Here is a 23,145-nt window from a genome sequence, read left to right as displayed (position 1 = left end):
TACTTCGCAATGTGTTTGTTCGAAATTCGCAAGATTAAAATTTTTCACTCGCGCAATCAGTTAAATAGTTGTTATTTTCGGTATTTCGCGGCAAATATCAAAATTGAGCACGACGAATTTTTAAAGGTTATGTCTAAAAAGTGTCCGGCGGCTCGTCTCGGCCACAATTTTCCGTACGTGTAATTTCTACGCGTTCGTAGCGATTTGTCGTTTGTGGGACAACAGTTACGCAATGGTGATGATCGCAACAATGATTAGTCGCAACGGTGATTGGTCGCTCGGATGAGCCGCGAATTGGACACCGTACCTGCATTATTAAAAACGTACGGGATTATAATGTCGCACCATGTGGTGAGTTAGTTTAGATACTGTCGACGACTTTGGCATTAGATGCATCTCGTATACCACAGCGCAGTAAAAGTACATAAAACGATGACGTGACAAAGTGCGTACACTTGTAATGCTTAAATAGATATTTTTTCGTTTAAATTATAATTTGTACTCAAATAAAAAAAGTTGATTACAGAAACAGTTAACGTGTATTTATTATTTAATTGAGTTGCAGGTGATTATATACATGTGCGAGTGTAGAATACAACAGGATGCGTTCGTCTATAATGTATCTGTCTGGTCGCTTTCCGGCACATCAGATGTTCTGGGCGTGCAATCGGTCTTTGATAGTCGGTCTTGGCACTTCCAGTAAGTTTGGATTGCGTCCGAGAGTCGATACGGTTACCCTGTCACATAATTTACTACATGTTAATTACTTTTTCACTCAAACAGTCAACCAGGTTTAGTACAAAACAAAAATGGTCATTTTAAAAGTCATAGAATATTGGAAAAGTTTAATCCTGACAACAAAACTGTAGGCTTTTGTGGACAGAACATGATTCCCAGCAAAAAAGCACGTGAAGTTATTGTGGAAATCATTAAAACACCCAATGTACAAATTTAGACTCAGAAAAATCTGTTTCATTTAATGATCGCAGTGAGAAATTATTTCGTCGCCAAATCGTAACGGATTGTTGTTGCTTTCAGTATTATAAAAACCAAATTAATGATAAAACTTGTGTATTTTTAAACCAAATCTCTATACAATAATAAAACGCTAACAGTTGATTAGAAAAAATAAATTTTATAAGAACGAAATCGTATGAATTTTTCTCTATCATATCGTTAAACTATTAAAATGGGTTACAGTTTAAGGAAATCAAACTTTAGGTTTTCCCTGTTGGATCGAAAAAATAATTAACTACATGTTATTCTAGACTTTTTTTTAAATAAAATAATATTTTCATTGACGAAAGTTTCAATAATTTCCAAGAAAATGAGTGTCTTATCCTTAATGTATCAACCTGTATATTGAAAGACCATTTAGTTGGTTATTTTTATTTGAATTCAGTTAAGGTAACGTTTTTTTGATTTATAATCTCATTTAGATCGATTTTCAATGAATAAGGTATAATTTTTTTTTTTATTCTTTCTTTCTTAATGAATCAGAAAAAAACTATTCACAATACTGATCGTGAAAATTGGAAATTTGTTATTTAAAATTAATTTAATAAAAATCTAAATGAAGTGCATTTTTTGTTTGATTTATTTTCCTATTTTTGGACCTAGATATGAGTTCGATAGTATCACTTCCGGGTTTTAGGTGGTCTAAATCACGTTTTGAACAACTAGTTTGTCTCGCTATAAATAATAATATGAAGGCTAAGTTCGAACTAGGGCCCAAATCTTTTTGCGAAGTAAATACTCTTTACTTCATCGGCCAAATACAACATTTTTCCAGGAGTTTATATATAAATTTACTCATATTCGAAAACACATGTTTACAATAGAAGTGAATATTTATGGTATTTTAAGAAGGTACTTTGAATTTAAAGAAAAATCGTTTTCGAGTGGATCGGTTTGTATGTTAAAGCGAACGTAAAGAAGTTACCATGGCGTTCCGATGAGGTAGTCGTAGTATTGCCTGTAGTAATAGTGCTTATCGTGATCTGCCCGGCAGATAGACGGGATAACGGCGTAGTCATTGAGCTTGGACCTGTTGGGTGGGTAGTCAAAGGCAGAGAGTCGACGGCCGTCTTTGGTACAGTTCCTCAGCACACGTTCTTCCCACGTTTGCGGTGGTGGCACTGGGTCGTACACACCTCTTTGCCGTTTGTCCATGTACGCTATGTAGTCATCATAATAGTTATGCTGGTAATCGTACAAGATCTTGTACTGAAGCCTCGTTGGTCGGGCCCAATGCCTGAAGATCTTACGCGCGTCCTTTTCTTCGATCTACAAAAGCACACGTCGTGTATATTTATGCAATGTCTGCTCATAGTTTTGTTATTAAACAATTGTCGTGTGTAATATTGTTTTCGTTATCTTACAGCCAAATAGGTAAATCGCACGTGTAATCGAAAAATATTTCTTTTGAAAACGCATCGATTTATTTTTAATTGGATGAATTTTGTCAATGATGAGCACGAAGCTCACAAAAAAGACCTCGAAAATGTCACGGGACATGAAAGTGTCTATAGAAGGTAAAAATGTTCGTCTGGATCGAAGAAAAAATAACGATTGGTACCAGTAAATTTATTTTTAATTATCAGTTAGAAAATAATTGTCGTTATGTTAACACGTTTTCAATATAATCATTAAATGTTGGTACTCACATATTTTTTGTAAGTTTTTCTCCATTCTGCGGGCGGTTTGGGAGCCTCGACTTGTTTGGCCGGTTGATCGGCAGGTGCCGTTTCCTCGGTGTCTTCGACAGCGTCGGTTGTCGCCGCCGAAGTGTCTTCAAAGTCATCGAACGACCACGCTACGTCTGGGTCAGCCATGGTACACAGGCAGGACAATTAAGTCAACTAAAAAAATATATATATATTATTCTGGGAGAATAAAATTAGATTTATTTCTGAACAAAGAATGTCTCACTGAAATATGGTCAGAAAACAATATAAACACACACGAACCTCGACGAGCGAATTCCGATCGAGCTGGGCACCGACTACGATCAGCTTACTAAATGTACCGATTATCCCTTTGGCGAGCACCACTTATAATTCACTAGTGGCCGTGAGCATGGTCTGTGCCCAAAATGTCAGGTTTGGTTAAACAAATATTACGGCAGCCAATCTTATTCAGTGTGGCAATCACAATGTTTGGGAACCACTGAGAATTCGATTGCCGATATAAGAGATCTGAATTGACTTTTTTTTGGCGCCGATAAAATTTTATTGTCGCCTCGACCGTTGTGTCCTAATTGTCATTGTCAATGATGAACAATGCCAATATTTTGGTGCGGTGAAGAAACCAATTGGTGTTTGATACGTCAGGGCCTAGATGATAATGTGAATTCATTCACTCATAACTTGTTTGTTTTCGTTGTCAAAATAAAGCAACTGGCTACGTTTTTGATGAAAATATAACAATATTTGTATAAATACAAAGCTAAAAAATGGTAACGATAAACAAAACAAAGGCATGACTTAGAAATGAAGCCAAGTGGGTTTCTAATTCGCGAGAATAAATGAAAATAACACAAAAAGTCGAGATATTTTTAAAATATCCATTTTGAATTTCGAAATGTAACGTTACTAAATCTGAACTATAAGTTTAAGTGTTAAGTAAACTATCAACATAGTTATAAATTTTAAAGAGAAGCGTTTTGTGAAGTAGAAACAAACTGTAAACATTGTTGGTATTGAAAAAAATATAAACATCATTTATACTCGGAGCATGGAGGGGATCCATAGGCTCTGAACTCCAAAAATTGTCAAAATTGTATAATAATTATCAGGTTAAAACTTGTTAGTATAACGAAGAAAAAGTGAAAGTTTCTCTTAGTCTCTCAGCTAGTATACAATTCTGACTATGTATTTGACTTGGAATACTGTAGGTTCTTATTAAAAAATACCACTTACAAAAAAGTACTCTAAGACTCTTGAACAGTTAGGTAAGATATGATAAGTCATATTTTTATGAAAAAACATAAAAAACCCGCAACTATTTTTATCGATATGATCAAATATTATATATTTCATAAATTATTACAACATTAACACATTTACTATTTTTAAACAACCTTGAATTAATTTCTTCATTAATTTTTATAATAACTAACCTACAGAACAATTTATTAATACACCCGCTTTGAAGGAGTATACAAGTTTGTGCCAATGTTTGACAATAATAATTATTTTGTTAAACACGCACTAGTTAAAAAAAAATCTACAATTTTTTAGTTAATTTGATTATACAATATATAATATAAAAATATAAAAATATAATAAAAACAATATATTATATTGTTTTTCGTCTAAAAATCAATTATTGATAACAAGCGCGAGAGGACTAAACCTTATGTTTGCTCTTTTAAATGCGTTCAAATAAATAAATTTTTTAGTCTATACTCTTTTACACATAACCGTACTGGATTTATAAATAATGAAATGTAAGTAAATTTATTTATATGCTGGTATGATGAAATATTACAATTATAAAAATCATTAATAAAATAGTTAGAAGTTCAACATAGTTGACTTTTTATGGCCACAACTGCAAACGAGAGCATACTTATTTTAATATCTAAAGAAATGACTATTACATTAGGAGATTTTTATAGGCAACACAATTTCCATTAGATGTTAGAGGTGAAGTGCTACGTTAGACGCCAAAATGAATGAAAAATCTGTACCAGGGATTCATGAGACAATGTTTTACTTTAAGAAACAACATTCGTCGTCTGCCCAACAATCGGCAAAAAATAAGACAACGCGATCAAGAAATGGTTGCGTTGTCCAAGAAGTGGATATCGGTCGTGACATGTCGTACCGAAAATATTGTGAGAGATATCTAACCGCCGCCAGATTGTATACTGACGGCTGCGGTTCAATACCATGTCATGGAGCCGTTACAAAGGAGTCGTTCTTTCATTTAATGAATAACTCATGTTGTATGTTTAATGTGTAACTGCATTACAATTTTAATTAAAGTTTATCAAAGATCACTGTAACTGCCGACAAATGCGTCGCTAGGATTGGAATTTATTATTGTTGTTTGTTAGCGACTTTATTCGTACAACACAATTTTTGTTTTACATCAGTTCTCCCAATTTATTAAGAACTCAAGTAATTTGCTTTAACCAGAGCCGATAATAAGTTACTTAAATTCTATTAACTAACACTATGACATGGACTAACTTACGATTAGTACCTTTCTGTGTTACGCTATTGGACGTCACAAATGACTAGGTTCCTACCCTCTTCCCATATATATTATAATATATTATTAATATATTGGTCTGTTAAAGTAGTGATATTTACATTGTGGCCAAGTTTGCTATTTCTTTAGTTAATAAACTTCAATTCTAATTTTACGAGCAACAATGTTTCTTTTGTTCGTATCACTTAACAGTTGGTCAGTTTTTAAATGAGACATGAAACAGATTTTGTCACAATTTCCTATTAATCTTGCGAGAAGATCTGAATTTTGTTATTTTTTTTCTAAATTCTCTCCTTTCCATCTGCCATACTTGGTAAGTTTTTAATTTAAAATTATACTCCGTAAGGAAAATCAAAAACATATGTTTCGAAAAAAGTGTTGGCAACTGATTATTGTGTTGGACTCTTCAATCATAATGTATTTTTTGTCCTACTAAAATAATGCTTAGACATTCTTCATATAACGCTAATTAGTATTCTATTTGAATAAAAGACAGTGCTTTTTACTTTAAAAATGTATATATTAAGTACCCAACCTGTTGATACACCATAAGTACTATCACGTTATCAAATCACATATAATTCATGATTGGATAAATANTTTACAATCTAAGAGTACATGTGTTATATGTAAACATCTATATATAATTTGAATTTACACGACTGTGAAGTTAGCAATTCCTACATAGCAATTCCTTATCACATATAAAACTCAAATACACCGCTAGAGGGCGCCACTTATTTAAAATATATGTTTTATTATTAAANAATTTCAATTTTATATTTAAATCAAATTATTAAAATTTTACCATGAGTTATAAGCTAATTAAAGATTTATATTAATATGCAAATTATTAATTAAAATGATTCCATTATAATTGTGTAAAAACTGTAAGAACAGAAATGGATTGAGCAATTAAGAATATGAACCATGTACAGCTTTGAATAAGATAATACTAACAAGGTAAAAATAAATGTGTATATCTGTTTTACCAAGAAAATGCTCGTATTCATATTAAAAAAGACTAGCTAACCACTTTTCACCTTAAATTATTAACTACTATTATTATGTCCAAAATAATTTATAGAAGAAATTTTTATTAACTTGAAAATAAGTATTGTTTAAGAATGCAGCTGTTAAATGGTAATAATTTCACTAATTAGGTTATTTTATCTTATACTTAGAAAAATGATGGGTACTATTGTAAAACTTGATTGGCAAAATACAGCTGAAGGTAAAACTATCATGCAACATTTTTACAATCCACAAAATAATGGAAGAAAGCTATTTGGTAATTTTTTGTTCTTTCTATAAATAGTTTTTTCAAATTTTTTACTTTACTCTCAAGGAATATTAGAGCGGCCTTTGTTACCAAATGTTGAAGAAGTATCTTACAAGCTATTTTTTGTTGGTAAAAGTGGAACAGGAAAATCTGCCACAATTGCTAGGTTAGCAGGAGCTCCAGAAATTAATGAAGAGTATATAGAAACACGAGGAATTCGTAAAACTAATATTTACTGGCCTGCTAAAGTATGGGATAGAACAATTTTATTTAGACTTCAATGCTGGGATACAGGTGATAGGGATTTAAAGAAGTTTGGTCATATATTGCCAGTAAGTATAATGCTGGATAATATTTGGAATTTTATTTTTAATGTTCATAATTTTAGGCTTGTACTGAAGAAACTGATGCAATAATATTCATATTTTCATTTAACGATCCAAGTGGATTAGATAATATTTCAACAAATCTTCCTACATTTATGAATCATAAAAGTAATCCTGCTCCTATTGTGATTGGAACTAAGTAATGTATTTTTATTGTATTAAAATTAATTAAAATTATATTTATAAATTATACATTTTTTTAATTAGATATTGTCCTGGTGATTTTACTGCAAAAGTTACAGTTTCTGACATTGAGGAGTTTGAAGCCACTCAAAAAATAAACATTCTCAAAATAAATAAAACTGTTGGTAATTACGATCAAAATGAAATCGATCTTACATATTTTACATTAAATGTAATTTGTGAGCAACTGTGGATTAGAGATCAAAATTATATTCTTAGTCAAGAAATAAATTCATCACAAATTGTATAATTTTCAGTTAATATTAAATACATAAATTTTATAATAAATTGATTGTATCTATACTTATTCAACAGACTAAATTTCTATTATTTTTATTGATACTCAATTTTTTTTAAATATTGTACGAGAGAGTATTGTTGATGAGTGTGTGAATATTATTTTTATAAATATAAAGTTATAATTTTCTGATTAATATTTTATTAATGTACTCAAGTGTTTTTATTTTTCTTGATACAATGAAAAATAAACCAATTTTTACTTTAATTTTATCAAATGATCTAGTACTGATATTCTAGTAATTCAAAATGTATATGTTCGCAAGTATGTCATATTTTGAACCATACAGTAATATTACTTTATGTTAGAATAAGTGTTACATAAATTACACGAGTTAGTATCAATTTAGTGAAAAAAGAACTAGTGATATCTCTTATCTTAAATTGATTAGTAGTATCCCGGCATGATTGTGATAAAAATTTACTATTAAATTTTTGTTCATTCAAGTAAAATGAACTTTTTTTATTTTATTAAATATTAGTAATTATTATTAACATTCTTAAAATGTTGTGCATTCAAACTTTAATAGGTGTAAGAAAATTTTATAGGGTACCATCAACTTTGTAAGTTAACATAATATGCGATATTTAGAGATTTTATCCTTTTTTCATTAACATTATTATTCATAAAATTATATTGAACTATATGTAATCATTAATTTACTATCATTTTTAGATTTATTAGAAAACTTGCTGTTCCTCAAACATCTATAATTACAGAGCCCTATATAATTTCGGAAGAAGGTAAAAAAAGATGTGAATGTTTTAATGTAAAACAACTGATACATCTTTATTTGTATTAACTAGACATAAAAAAGTTAAGAAGAACATTCACATCACCACGGAATGTAGTATCAAATTATTTTAATCAAGTTGAGCGTTCATCACAAGTGAAAAAAGGACATAGTTTTAGCTTTCAAAAGAAAAAGAATGAGTGGAATTGTCAGTTGAATATTAATTGGCCAAATCATATTGCCTTCACAAGTGCTGCCATATCCAAAACAAAAGCTGCAGAAATTGTATCATTAAAAGCAATAAAATGGCTCCAAGTAAGACATTATCTTATGCGTTAAATCTTTAAAAATTTTCTTTTTTTTTTAAATTTTCAAACATTTTTTATGTTAAATAATTATCAGTCTATTTTAAAGCATTTAAAAATAATAACCATGTTTTATAAGCTGTAATTTTTTAAGGAAATGAATCAACTTGACAAAAAAGGAAAACCTATTCTGGTAACAGAAAAGCAACGTTTAGATATTGCCCATTCTCCAGTAACATCAATAGATTTAAATGAAAAAGACATCATACTAATTTCAAATTTATTTAAAAAATATAGACAAGTTAGTAAATACATATTTTTTGTTAAAAATAAATTATAGAGTCTACTTTTAGCTTCGATGCGAAGCTGAGAAGGTATTGGTTTTACTAAGATGTGTTTTTTTTTTTTTTTTTGTGTCTGTTACCACTTTTTCTCAGCTCTCACCGAACCGATTTCTTTCAATGATACGTCAAAAGTTCACAAATTGTATCTAGTTGAAGACATTACCCTCAAAAATTGAAAAAAAGTCCCTCGTTCCCCGTAAATGGGGGAAACCTCCAAAAAAATTACGAATTTAAAAATCACTAATTTTCGAAATTTTTTCAATTTTTTTTACTTAAAAGTGCCATAACTTTTTTAAAAATAAACATATCAATATAATTCTTTTTTATATAGATGCATAATATCATTACCTTTCATTTGGTATATTTTTTTCATAAATTTAACCCTTAACCTGCCCACAAGGGGGGATTTAAAATGACAACTTTTTCACAAAAAATTAACTTTTTCAACTTAACTTTTGAAAATGTTCCGGAAGGTCTGACACTTTTATATATATCTTAAATTAAAGCTAATGTAATGTTCTTTATTATGCAAAAAAAAAATTTCGGACTTTATTTTATCTTCACGGTGAAAATGGCTACCGAATGCTATTTTTGTGTGAAAATTTTCGATTTTGTATTTTACATTTTTAACTTTATTATGCTATAACTTTTTGAAAAATGTATGGATCAGTACAATTTTTTTATGAGGAGTAGTATTCATATACATCTTTCATTTGACATACTGTTTTTTTTAAATCGGACTATTTCCTTATGTACGAGGGGGGTTCAAATCTAAAAAATGCATGTAAAAAGTAGAACTTTTTCAACTTAAATTTTGAAAGTGTTTCGGAAAGTCTGACACTTTTATATATATCTTAAATTAAAGCTAATGTAATATACTTTATTATGGAAAAAAAAAATTTCGGACTTTATTTTATCTTCATGGTGAAAACAGACATCAAAGTTTATAAAAAAAATACGATTTTTGTAAAAAAATTCTTTTTTATATTTTTAACTTTATAATGCTATAACTTTTTGAAAGATGTATGGATCAATATAATTTTTTTTTTATAGATGCATGATGTCTTTACCTATCATTTGGTATATATTTTTTTTATATCTGACCCTTTACCTGCCCACAGGGGGGGATTTAAAATGACAACTCTTTCACAAAAAATTTACTTTTACAACTTAAATTTTGAAACTGTTCCGGAAAGTCTGACACTTTTATTTATATCTTAAATTAAAGTTAATGTAATCTACTTTATTATGCGAAAAAAAAATTTCGGACTTTATTTTATCTTCACGGTGAAAATAGCTACCGAATGCTATTATTATGTGAAAATTTTGTTTTTTACATTTTTAACTTTATAATGCTATGACATATTGAAAAGTGTATGGATCAACATTATTTTTTTATGAGAAATAATATTTTTTAATAATCCCTTTTTCATTCGACATACTTTATCTTAATTAAGATATTAATAATGAACTAGCAGATCATGTAGCTTTTGGAATAATACACAAATTTTTAAAAATTAAACACTATCTAAAGATTTGCATCAAAGCGTTTTTTATGATAGTGATTTTAATCACTGTCAGATATCATTATACTTGATCCATCTATGCTACGTCACCACTATGCCGCGACCCCCCTGTGCTGGGTTTTTTTATTAATAACATTTTTTTGATTATTTTTTTATTTTAATAAAAATATATTAATTAATATAAATATATTAATTTTTTTTGAAATTAATAAATTCATATTGTATACCTTTTTTATTATGAAGTTTATACTCTATTATTAATTCTATAATTACAAAGTTATGGAAGCGATATAGCACTAATATTCTCTTAAATAATTAATATAATGATAAAGATTTGTTTTTTGTTTAAAGAGAGTTGTTAAAATATTTCTTATGTATAACTTAAGTTATGTTATTATAATCTTAGGTATGTATTTAAGTGTAAACTATTAAAATATGAGAATTATTTTTTTAGTCATTAATATGAATAGGTACAATAGTTTTATATTTTTTACCAAAAACCACTATAAACAAAAAATACAAGTATTTTCTTACTAAATTTTAATATATATAAACATTGTTAAAATATCTTTTCAACTGAGTCTCAAAGATCTTCTATAAGAAAAAAAATTAATAATCACACTTATTTTTTAGGAAGTTTTACCCGTGATAAATGAAGACACTAATGAAAATGTTATAGATAATTTATCTGAGGGTATGTTATGCTTAAATTATTATTTTATATTTGGATATAGTTTGTGTTAAAAAGTACTAATTTATTTTGAACATCTACGGCTATAGAAAATTCTATTGAAGATCAATTTGTAATAAGTTATTAAGTTTTTTTAAATTTATGGTCTTTATTATGATTTGTGCCACTCTGTAAATTCTGTCTAATATTTATTGTATTTTTAATTATTGATTATGATATTTTAACTAATTTTTGTAATTAGATGAATCTCTTTTTGTTTTACCCAAATTTTCACACACTGATTATAATCTAAGAAATAAGCAATTGTATAATAAATATATGAAAAAATCTATAAAAATATTAAAATTACCAATAGATGATTATAAGTAAGTTAAATATAAACAATTAAAAAGCTAGAATTGTTATTAATATTAATTTAAATTTTATAGAGAATCAATTTTAGAAATTATTCAAAATAACCAAGTAACAATTATAAAGGGTGAACCTGGGTGTGGAAAAAGTACTCGAGTACCTCAATTTATAATAGAGCAATGGAGTGAAGACAAAAAAGGAGCTGATTGTAATATTTATATCACACAGCCTAGACGAATTAGCGCAATAACACTTGCTCAACGTGTAGCCGATGAACGATCAGAATTAGTAATATTTTAGTTTTTATTTAATTAGATTTTTTAAATTTTAACCTTTAGGTTTGATTATTTAAAAAAAAATTTAGAACTTGATTTTTGACAAGACTAATAATCTAGTTTTAATTTATGAGTAAATATTTGTTACTCAAAAAATAATTTATTTATAATTTGTTCATAGTTTTTGTTAGTCATTATTATGTCTGTTAGTTTTAAATATGTATATCACTGTTTAATAAAAATTACAGTTAGGTGATGTTGTTGGTTATCAAGTAAGACTGAATCAAATACTTCCAAAGAAACCAGGTTCTATTGTTTTTGCCTCAAGTGGTATATTACTCCAAAAATTGCAAACTGATCCAGAACTAAAAGAATTTTCACATGTTATTATTGATGAAGCTCATGAACAAGATATAAATACAGAAATACTGTTAATGCTGACTAAAAATGCATTGAAACTTAATAAAAATCTAAAGCTTATCATTATGAGTGCTACTTTAGATGCTAAACATTTTCAAAGATATTATGGAAATAATGCTAAATCTATTTCAATACCAGGAGCAACCTATCCTGTAAAAATTAATTTTTTATCGGTATGCTGCACATACATATTGTTTTTAATAACATAATTACAATCAAAGTATTTGTTTAGGAAATTTTTTTGAAAGAACTAGGTATCGGTCAGCAATCAACTGTTGAACAAGATAATGGCCGACCTTTTTGGAATCCAATTTTAGTAGCTAAAGTTATAAACTGGATTGACAAAAGAAAACCTCCTGGAGCAATTTTATGTTTTATTTCAGGATGGCAAGATATAATAGATGTAAGTTTATAGATGTAAATTTAAATGCTATTATTATTATAGAATAAACTTAATCTATTATTTATTTATTATTATATTTGTATAATGTTCTTATTGTTTAATTTCTTATAATTTCAATATTTAAGGTGAGCAAAATACTTCAAAATTGTTTAAATAGTCTAGAAATTAAGTTTGCTCATTCTAAGCTTACACCAGAAAAACAAATAGAAATTATGAAACCAGCAAAAGAGGGCAAACGAAAAGTTGTATTGGCAACAAATATAGCAGAAACAAGTATAACAATCAATGATATTGTTTATGTAGTGGACACTGGTATGCAAAATGTCTCAAGGTAATAATTTTATTTTATTAAAATGTCAAACATATTTTATGAGCCATTGATTTTATGCTATTTTTTAATTATAAAAGTATTATTTAAGTATACATCATATTTTTCATCAATTCTGAGTAGTTATTTTATTTTTAAAGCATTTTAATACGAATAATCCTGCTAGATTCAATATTTATTCTAATAAATTTTTTTATGAAATAATTTTTAATTAAATAAATATTACTTGTTACATATTCATTTTTATAAATTCGATTATGTAGCATATTTCTAAAATGTGAAATAGATTTTTCTAGCTTCAAGCTATTGATTTTTTATTTATAAATAACTTATTACGACTTATTTGTAATATACATTAAGGTTTGAAATACAAATATTAATTTTTAGTTGGAGTGCAAACAAAGGAATTAAATATTTAGATAGAAGTTGGGTTTCTCAAGCTAATGCAATTCAAAGAAGAGGCAGAGCTGGTAGAACTCAACCTGGTGAATGTTATCATTTATTTTCCTTAGAGCGTTTTAATCAATGCTCTGAGTATCCAATTCCTGAAATTCAAATGACTCCTCTTGAGCATACTGTTCTCAATTTAAAAGTACTGTTAGCTTTTAGAAAAATAAAATTAGTTGATTAATAAGATAAAATATTAATTATAGATACATAGTAATGAAAAAGCTAGGTCAGTATTGTCCAAGCTTTTAAATCCTCCAAATTTAGAAAATATTGATGGAGCAGTTGCAGAGTTAAAACTTCTTGGTGCTTTAGACAAAGAAGAAGGTTTAACAGCACTTGGAAAACGAATTGCAGCTTTCCCTTTTGATCCATCTTTATCAAAAGCTCTTGTAAATTCAGTTTTTTTCAAGTAAAAAAAATATATATTAATGTATATATAATAATATGTAATCAACAAATTAAAAAAAAATTGTTAACTTTTAGATGTCTTGACTCAACACTTACAATTATAACATACTTATCAAGTAATATAAATATTTTTAAAGATGCAACATCAGTCGAATCAAGAATGATAAAGAAAAAGTATTCAGAAAATAGTGATCATTTAGCTGTAGCTAGAATATATTCTAAATGGAATAAAATTCAGAGTTTAAACAAGATGGAGTCAATTGATTTTTGCAAAGAAAATTTTTTATCAGAAGCAAATCTTGTACTAATTTTTAGTAAGTCAATTATTTTTGTTAATATTTTAAAATATTTTTAATTATTAGAAATCATACTATGTTTAATATAATGTTTTAATAATCTTTATGTCAATTTTGTTTAAATTCCTTGAATGAATCATTTTTCTGTATTTTAAATTGCATAAATAAATTATGACATAAAAAATTATTAAAAAATTTGAAAAATACAGAATTAAAATCATATTATAATTTACAGGATTGAGAAAGTTATTTATTCAAAATCTATTCAATAGTATGTTAATAGATAATAATAGCATAATTGACTGTGATGTTAATTCATTAAATTCAATAGATTTATTACTTCCAGCCGTATTGGTTTCTGGTTTTGGAAATTTAGTGTTTAAACGATTTTTTATGCGTTCAAATGGACAAAGAAGTTCAACTTTTATTAATGAGTAATATAAGTCAATTATTGATATCAATAAAAAAATGTCTATGTTTTACTAAATTTCAGTACTGGTATTAAAGTTATAATGCACTCAGAATCAGTAAATTATAATAAAGCACAGGAAAATGAGTTGTTAACTTACTATAGAGAAGGAAGAACTCTAGACCATGATATGGCAATGTTAAATAAAACCACCTACATTCATCCAATATTAGCAGTATTATTTTTTAATGGTCCAGTGACATTTAAACATGTAAGATTTATAGTTTCATAACAAATCAGGAAAAGCTTATTTTATAATTAAGTTTAATTTAAAATTAATTTATTTTATTTTATAACTAATATAATATATTATTTTTTTGTTTTAATTTAGGATGGTGTCAATAATTGTATTATTTATTTAAAAAACAAGAAACGAATCAATTTATTATGTTCCAAAGGGTAATTACAAAACAAATTTTTCTATTTCCAATTTTAAAAAGTTAACATAATTTAAATTCATATCAAATATTTTTTTTAGTGATTGGCAAAATTTAATGGAGTTAAGACAAATTATTAGGAGTTTAGTAGATTACCTTATGAAAACATATGGCCATAATGAAATCACTGAAGAGTCAGATGAAGTCATTTTAAATTTTCGTGATTCCTTATGTTCAGTATTAAACTCATTAGTAAATAAGAAATAGACACATATTCGACATTATATATGATTGTTATTTTTTTTTTGTTAATATTAAATTTCATAATTTTACAGTTAAATTATTTGGTTGCCTTAAAGTTTTAACTGATTTAATTGTTATTTTTTGTATTTTTAAATAAAAAAATATAGGAGAAATTATAATAAATTATAAAGTACTTGTATTTTTTGTTACCTTAATGGGAAACATATAAATGTATAAATATAATAAAAAGAAAAAAAAGAATGAGAGTTAACTTTGTTAGTTAATTATTATTTTTAGTCATGAATTTGAAATTGTAATTTATGATAAACTACTGATAGCTAAGACATTTTTTTTGGAAAGGACAGTCCTTTTACTTTTAATTAAATTTAATATAAATATAGGATTGATATTAAAAGCTGCAAAATGTTTATAATTAACACATAAAAATTTAGATTTTTTAAGCATGGTTTGATAAAGTGGTTCTTAACTCCTTCCTATATGACTATACCTAAAATATAGGCATAAATAATTGAAAAAAATTGTTCGATTATCATCATCATTAATTTGATAAATATTGGATATTAAATCATATTTTATTAAGTCCTAGTTGATCATAATTTATTGAAACCATTTATTTATTTAAATTTAATGAGATAATCTATTTTAATAACAGTTATCATAATAGTTGTTATCAATAGATGACAACAGATAATAAACACAACAGAGAAAAAAAAATGTAATCATTATAATTTATATTTTTTAGTGCATTTAAAATATTTTTTAATTTTTATTTCTTTTGTAAAATTTATAAAGAATACTTTAACGTTGGTTCGAGTGCTATCGTTTTTATATAAGGTATATTTATTAAGATATAAACTTACAAAATGCTTATAGCAAGAAATTTGGTAAGTACAATATATTACTTAATTTAACGTAGTTTCAAGAAAAATTGTTCTTAAACTGAATTTAATTGTAGTGTCAACATAATGAATTTATCAATATTTTTAGATTCGACATTTTATGAAGTTTTCTCAAACTAAAATGAATAATAAACCAAAATTATATATTTGTGTTGGAACTCGTTGTTTAAGCAGTATTTATGAACCAGATTATTTGGACAGACTAAAGCCTGATATTCCAGAATATGAAGAAATCAATGTACAGATAAAAGGGTATGACTTTGCTGTTTTAGAGTCATTTCAAAAATTTGTTCATGCCACAGCAGAAAATATGGATATTGAAGTATCTAATGGGTAAGTTTTGATCTTAACATCATTTAACATTTTTTTTTTTTTAATTGCATTTATTTTCAGAGTAATCAAGTGGTTTATTATAAACCAATTACTATGTATTTGAAATAGTCCTTTACAAAATTATAATTATAAACATGTTTTGCTAGTTTTTGTTTGTAACATTTTTTTTTTCAGTTGGGCATTACCACCAAAAATTATCAATGTTAAGAGATTAGTTCCAAATAGTGAAAATGTAGAAACCCAATATAACCTTAATGTTTATGAAAGAAATATTCAGGTTAGAAACTGCATAAAATAATTATCAACTTATTGTAGACTTTCTTATCTCTTAATAAATGTTTAGGTTGTTGATGTACCTTCAAATAAGCTATCTTTGCTTATTGAAGTTATTGAATATTCTCTGCCTGTTGGAGTTTCAGTATCTATTCATCCACATACAGAGGAACACGAGACATTAAAATATATACCTGACAATGAACTTCAATCATTAAAAGAACAGCTGGAAGAAATGGGTGGATCAAAAAAGAAAAAGTAGAATCATTACAATTTGTTATATATAATAATTTATAACATCATTTTCATTTAGATAAAGGCAGCATTAATAAATTTGTTTGCTTAAATATATGTATAATATTATTTATATGTCTTAATCTTTATATTATTAGTTGGTATATTAGTAAAAAATACACTTTCAGCACTGTTATATTTAATTCATTAAAAAATAAAAAATGAGCTGTAGATTCCTACAATATCAAATTATTAATTTTGATCGCATTAAGTAAATTAAAACTACGTCTATATTTTACTGTAAAGTTTATTTGAAGTTTTCTCTTTTAATTAAAGAAAAAACCATAAGTTAAAATAATTACTGATGAAAAATTGAATTTTTAATTAAATAAATTAACTGTTGGACAATTAGATTTGTAAAAAATACATATTATAAATGTGATACTTCTTTTAATTCTTGTTAGTAGCTAAAATCATTGGAAATTATAAAACTCATTTTGACTAATTTTTATTTTGTTTTCTTTATTATACTAAAATATTTTATATAATTACAAATAAAGTAGAAACAAGACGGTTTTTTGAGTTAATCTTGAAATATCATGAAATTATTATAGCAAAATCAAGTTATTTTATGGAGATTATAAAAAAAGTAAAATGTGATATTTTATTTTCTTATCGATTGGTTTTGTTAGAAAATTTATCTGCAGCTGAAAATTACTAAACACTATTATGTGTCTTTATATAATAAATGAATAATATTTGAGTGCTCTACCTCATAAGCAATTTTTTGAATATTAACTATTTTGATAATTTAAAAATATATATTTTAAAAGCTCATTTTGTAAGCTTTTTAATTATATACTATTTATTAGTATTCTAAATAAAGAAATCGAGTAACAATAGAAAGGATAATAGTAAATAAAACGGCTCATTATTTTCATCATACATTTTAAATTCATAACTCTAATAGTTGACAATTTTATAAATATAAAAAATATTTTATAAATGGTTTTTTATATTTATAAATGGTCAAACATATTTCTTATTAAAGTTCAATATTGTAATAATAATTTTTTCACACCATTTTAAATCCTGGATCATTATGCTATTGTCTAATGAGCTGCTAATATTTAAATAGAATAAAGTCAATGCTTTTTAATATATATATATATATATAGGAATGAAATTTAACATTACTGAATTCATTTTAAACTATTTAAATAACTTTTTTTTAACTAATAAATACTTTTTTATTGTTGTTAAAACTCTTATAACTTGATTAAAATAATAATTTTTTAGAATTTAATTAGAAAATTTTTTCAGATTATAGCTAGTATTAAGTTGGGATAAGTATAATTAATAACTGATTTTTTAAAATTAACTATATAAGATATGAATATATTTTGAAAATTTTTATTTAATTTCATATTAATGATATAATGATAAGTTTAAAGGCCAAAAATTGTTAGCACATTTTTTATCTAACCACAGAATATGTATTTTTAAAAGTCTAACTATATAAATAAATGGAACTGTTAAATTGATTTGGGTATTCCAATTGTCGTTTAAAAATCCTGCCTGATTATTAGGTATGATAAATAAAAAAAAAATGTATTAAACCTTTGCTTTATTGCTGTATTAAAAAAAAATTTAATTAATTTTTTTATAGCGATTTAAATTTTATAATTTTCTTGTTTAAAAGACTTAAAACTTTGTAATGATTCAAAATAATTTGACTTTTCATTCAGTGTTAGTCCTGATTTTTTTCGAATCCACGTCTCATTCTATTAACTGGATTCAAATCTTTTAATTTTTCAATGCTCATTCCTGGCATATGGGGCATAGAGTGGTCACCCATCATTCCACGTTCAGGTAATGATGGCATTGACGGAAATCCTGATGATATTTCAGACGGCATTGGTGGGAATTGCGGTAATGCAAATGAGTGAACAGCAATAGCAAACACTATAAATGTAACCTAAAACACAAAGTTTAAGTAATGTGTTTTTAAAATTTTCGAATTGTCTTTTAAAACATACATTTTTTTTACGCTGAGAACCGTGAAATATAATTTATATTATGTAAAATATATTCTACTTTTGTTCAAAACTGTATGTATGTATTTTAAAAAATCGTTAAAGCTTATAATTTCTAACTTTATACTAAAAAATGTTTATCTTTTAGTTATTCCAGCTATAGGTAATTAACTTTTAAATTTGAAAAAGCTATAACGAATGAAGTCAACTTTGTCTGATAAAATAATTGTGAATTGGATAAAAATATATCAACGTTTTTTAACTAGTATGTCGTCAAAATGTTGTTAATAAAGTGTAAAATAATATCTGAGGGTTTATTCTGAAAGAATATCGATAATCGAGTATGATAACATACAGAATGATTCTTTTATCAAGAACCACTTAATTAATCGAAAATAAAAATAATATTTTTGTTGGTTTTAATAATCAATCATGAAGGATTTTTTATGCTCATATCGTATATCTTACAAACATGTAAACATTTTTTTTTCAAATGGTAACATATATAGTTAACTAGTTTATTTATTATATATTGATTAAATTAACGAAATTTTTAGTCAATAATAACTTTTAGAGCAATATTACAGAAGTTATTAACATTATTATACCTAAGCGGGAAGAGAAGTGAGGTCAAAAATATCTGAATTTAACAGCTTTCACGCCTAACCTCCAACCATATATTTAAATTGTTTAGAACTTTTGAAATACTGATCCAAAAGTTCTTAATTGGATAATTATATAATTAATAAACTAGTCAATTATGTACGTTACCATTTGAAAAAAATAATGTTTACAATCTTGTAAGATATAATTAATGAACATAAAAAATACTTCTTGGTTGATATTGAAAAAATATTGGAATTAAAAGAAACTAATAAAAAAATTATATACCAATATTTTTTTTATTTTATGAATAATTTTGTGTTTTTTTTATAAAGAAGCACCCTGAAAGTCATACTACAAATATGATTTATAAAAATAATTTGAAATTTATATAAAACAAAATAATAAATATATTTTAAATATCAATTATTCATTATTAGACATTTATATAGCGTTGTTTAATTTAAATAGTATTTTACTTACAAAATAAATTCGATTCATGTTGTTTTTGTTAATTTCTATGTAAAGTTCTTGAGATAAAGTTTTTGTAGAGTGTGGCCAAGTTAACTACTTTTTTTCTTTGTGGTGTATAATAGAAATAACATGCCTTTTTATAAGTATTAAAAACCAGGGAGGGTAGAATTAAAGTGTAATTATCACTCAACTGTATAGGTCACATACATTATATTACTAAATGTGATTGAAATTAATTATTTAAGTAAAAAACCATTGTAACTCTAAGTATAAACTTGATCTTCTGTGAGATTAATCATAAGAATCTGTCAACATGGAGTAATTAAATATGACAATGAGATCTTTGTAATAACGCTTTTTAATAATACATATAATTATTTTTAAACGGAAATTATTATATTCTGTACATGTTTTTTAAAATTTTTATTTCATTGTTATAATGACGTCAATGTATAAATAAATAAAATATAATTTTAAATAGTCTTCTTTCATATAAGTTATTTAAGAAATCATGGGCATATTTAGAAATTTATAATTGACTAGCTTCCATGAAAACTTTTTTGCAACTATTTTTACTCATCTTTAATGCGTAAACTTTCATCTAATTCTGCGTTAATACAATAGATTTAGAATATTGACTTGAATCAAAAAAATTCCTGAAATAATACTATTGATTAAGAAGTAATAATATAATGTAGATTTGAGCGCAGTACTTAAATCAGAAATATTTCCATTTGATATCAAGATTCATAAATTTTATTTTACTTAATTGATTTAATTGAACATTATATTTTAATATAATTTATTTATAAATTACACTAAAGTATATATTTACTATTTCCTTGCATAGTTTGATTTCTATTGAATGTTGATTCTTTGTTCAAAAATAAATGATAACCTAAAATAAAAATAATATTAATTATATCTGTATAAATTATTTCTAGGGCTAGAAAAATTATGCACTAAATAAAATCTTACACTTCGTGCAATGAAAGTTATCAATAATACGATAAAAAACGCTTTTATAAAGTAAATATTACTTCAACGCATAAAATTTAGCTGAATATGTTTTTAAAAACTGAAATACAATATACTAAATTACACACATTTAAAAGTTGAAAACTAACAACTTTCAGAACACTTAAATAAAATTTTATACCTGCTTACCATGTTTGTTATTTTTTATTATGTTACATTCAATTGTATGTTGAAATATGTAATTGTGGGAGAATAAACGAAATGATGATTCATATTTTAAACTCAATTCTTGAATAGTTTTTACGTAATTTTCAACCTCAACAATTATTCTTCCTAATTTAAGTACCATTTCTTCGAAATCCTCTTTGTTTTTTACTTCTATAGAATCATCATTTTCGAATTTTAAAAGACTAAGTGACATAACGTTAAAACATCGATTATAAATCGTATTGATCCATTTGGGTTTTATAGTCTGTAAATATTTTTTGTTTGGAAATTCAACAAATTTTTTAAATTCAAACAAAGTTGCACTCAAATGGTAATATGCGTTTCCAGTGTATATATTTGCTGATATTAATAATTCAAACGCCTTAATAATCAGCTGTCCTTTGTCATTAATGTATTGTTCGTAAATTTCGGCCCTCGTATTTACGTCAGCAAATTTGTCTTCTCCATTATAGAATATTTTTTTGACGATTTGTACATATGAACCAATACATGAATAAACAGGATGAACTATAGCTGCTAAAACTTGTTGATGAAAAGATTTTAAGCAGGTTGTATCGAAGACTCGTTGAGCCATATTAAATAATATTATCATATTTGCTGCCTTATTATCAACCAAGTTTTCTTTTAAAATAATACTTCTTAGCATGTTTAGAGAATTTTCATAAAACTTGTTTGAAAAGAGATCGTAAAATAAAATATATTTAGGTTGAAGTATTTGATAGTATGAAGGAATCAACCATAATTGACTTGTTAAGAAATTTAAATCGATGACACTTTGATCTAAAGTATTGAATGTGTCCATCACTGATTTGTTGAAAAAACAATTGGTGGCATCTAAATTCCATGATTCAGGTAAAAGATAATTCAACTCATCGAGCTCTTCCAAAGGATCACGAAGAAATACAAAAGGTGTATTTGCTTTAGTATTATTTAATTTACAATCGTATTTTATGCTCAAAGTAATACTTTCAACTAATTTGTTATTTGCTTTTTTTAATTCTGAAATTAATATATTTTTTTCATTATTTCCTGTATAAAAAGTATTATTTACTCCATCATATGTTCTTAGCATTAATGTTCCAAGATTATTATTCAAATATAAATTTAAATTTAATAATCCTTGTGATTTGTCAAACTCATGATGATTGTAATTTAAATAATTCACCATATGTAAAACGGCGTTTCCTATAGATCTTAAGTCTTCTTCGTATTCTATTAAATTTTCATAAAAATACGGTTCGCATAAAAACATTTTATCGAAATAAACATCTTTTGTTTTTAAGTAATAAAGCATATATTTGTTAAATCTACAAGTATTTAAACTATCACTCAAAACAAAGCCATATAAAATAAAAATATTAAAAAGTATATACTTCTGTATCATTGTTTTATATTTTTAAATGGAAATTTTTATTGTACAGACGAGGTTATGGTAATGAACTGCTTCACTGTTAATATCGTATCTTTTATTTATTCAATGACTTTCACAATTAATTATTTTTATTGCTTTAATTACTAATATGCGTATCACTTCTCTCTTAGCCCCCTTCTTATAAAGTATCATTGTATAAAATTGTTCATTATTATAGTAAGGGTGTTAATTTGAGAATGTTAAATATTATGATTTATTATTTACAATAGATCATATTGTTTATAGTAATTATCTATAATTACTACACATTTTTCTTCTTATTATTCATCATAATCTATAAAACTGAAAAATCTTTGTTTACATTATACATTTTTCCTTTCATTTACAAGTTATTATCCTGTTTTCTGAAGTCCTAAAAGCTAATGAATATTTGGCATTACTCTCATGTTAAAAATTTTGATCTGTATGAATTAAAGTTGACTTAAAGGGTTGTAAGGTTTTGCGCAAACATTTGTTGTGGGGTCATTAATAATTTTACAATAAAAGTCTATGTAAACATTTTAACGACTTTTTTATTTCTCTTTAGTAAAAACTCGTTTAACCTCACAAATAATTTGTTTTGAATAGTCTTTTTCAAAAAATTTAATTAATAAGTAGAATTAAGTAAAATAAATAATGATTTAAAAAAGGACAAGCTACAGATAAT

The 23,145-nt window shown here is 25.7% G+C and overlaps 5 protein-coding genes across 7 annotated transcripts; 3 read left to right on the top strand and 2 right to left on the bottom strand.

Annotated features, from left to right (window-relative positions):
• Window positions 1-520: 520 nt before the first annotated feature.
• On the bottom strand, window positions 521-3,092 carry LOC126905440 (flightin). 2 transcript variants are annotated; one of them, XM_050685124.1, is made up of 4 exons: window positions 2,970-3,092; window positions 2,667-2,861; window positions 1,943-2,286; window positions 521-737 (listed from the first exon to the last, which is right to left on the bottom strand). In XM_050685124.1, the coding sequence occupies exons 2-4, from the start codon at window positions 2,832-2,834 to the stop codon at window positions 647-649; spliced, it is 603 nt and encodes a 200-aa protein (XP_050541081.1). In that variant the 5' UTR covers window positions 2,835-2,861; window positions 2,970-3,092; the 3' UTR covers window positions 521-646. The 2 variants fall into 2 exon arrangements, with proteins under 2 accessions (XP_050541081.1, XP_050541080.1); XM_050685123.1 differs by having other exon boundaries at window positions 2,932-3,065.
• A 2,901-nt stretch (window positions 3,093-5,993) lies between these two features.
• On the top strand, window positions 5,994-7,445 carry LOC126905439 (ciliogenesis and planar polarity effector 2-like). The gene is made up of 5 exons (XM_050685122.1): window positions 5,994-6,183; window positions 6,405-6,511; window positions 6,569-6,834; window positions 6,891-7,027; window positions 7,096-7,445. The coding sequence occupies exons 2-5, from the start codon at window positions 6,409-6,411 to the stop codon at window positions 7,319-7,321; spliced, it is 732 nt and encodes a 243-aa protein (XP_050541079.1). The 5' UTR covers window positions 5,994-6,183; window positions 6,405-6,408; the 3' UTR covers window positions 7,322-7,445.
• Window positions 7,446-7,775: 330 nt separating this feature from the next.
• LOC126905434 (ATP-dependent RNA helicase DHX30-like) lies at window positions 7,776-15,031 on the top strand. Its single transcript, XM_050685114.1, has 17 exons — window positions 7,776-7,932; window positions 8,045-8,112; window positions 8,176-8,417; window positions 8,562-8,708; window positions 10,911-10,971; window positions 11,210-11,333; window positions 11,397-11,607; window positions 11,843-12,187; window positions 12,247-12,417; window positions 12,543-12,748; window positions 13,133-13,337; window positions 13,399-13,604; window positions 13,679-13,917; window positions 14,135-14,333; window positions 14,393-14,579; window positions 14,700-14,767; window positions 14,847-15,031. The coding sequence occupies exons 1-17, from the start codon at window positions 7,874-7,876 to the stop codon at window positions 15,010-15,012; spliced, it is 2,904 nt and encodes a 967-aa protein (XP_050541071.1). The 5' UTR covers window positions 7,776-7,873; the 3' UTR covers window positions 15,013-15,031.
• Window positions 15,032-15,713: 682 nt separating this feature from the next.
• LOC126905441 (uncharacterized) lies at window positions 15,714-16,881 on the top strand. The gene is made up of 4 exons (XM_050685125.1): window positions 15,714-15,893; window positions 15,997-16,241; window positions 16,416-16,518; window positions 16,585-16,881. Exons 1-4 carry the CDS (start codon window positions 15,873-15,875, stop codon window positions 16,774-16,776), a joined length of 561 nt encoding a protein of 186 aa, XP_050541082.1. The 5' UTR covers window positions 15,714-15,872; the 3' UTR covers window positions 16,777-16,881.
• Window positions 16,882-20,277: 3,396 nt separating this feature from the next.
• Window positions 20,278-22,686, bottom strand: LOC126905435 (uncharacterized). 2 transcript variants are annotated; one of them, XR_007704000.1, is made up of 3 exons: window positions 21,029-22,686; window positions 20,575-20,759; window positions 20,280-20,517 (listed from the first exon to the last, which is right to left on the bottom strand). XR_007704000.1 is itself a non-coding variant. In XM_050685115.1 (2 exons), exons 1-2 carry the CDS (start codon window positions 22,449-22,451, stop codon window positions 20,680-20,682), a joined length of 1,503 nt encoding a protein of 500 aa, XP_050541072.1. In that variant the 5' UTR covers window positions 22,452-22,686; the 3' UTR covers window positions 20,278-20,679. The 2 variants fall into 2 exon arrangements, 1 of the variants encoding a protein (XP_050541072.1); XM_050685115.1 differs by having other exon boundaries at window positions 20,278-20,759.
• Between the last annotated feature and the right edge of the window lie 459 nt (window positions 22,687-23,145).

The sequence above is a fragment of the Daktulosphaira vitifoliae genome, unplaced genomic scaffold, assembly GCF_025091365.1.
Source record: "Daktulosphaira vitifoliae isolate Bord-2020 unplaced genomic scaffold, ASM2509136v1 Scaffold_4, whole genome shotgun sequence".
Classification (NCBI taxonomy): Eukaryota; Metazoa; Arthropoda; class Insecta; order Hemiptera; family Phylloxeridae; genus Daktulosphaira; species Daktulosphaira vitifoliae.
This window is presented reverse-complemented; position numbering and strand designations above follow the sequence as displayed.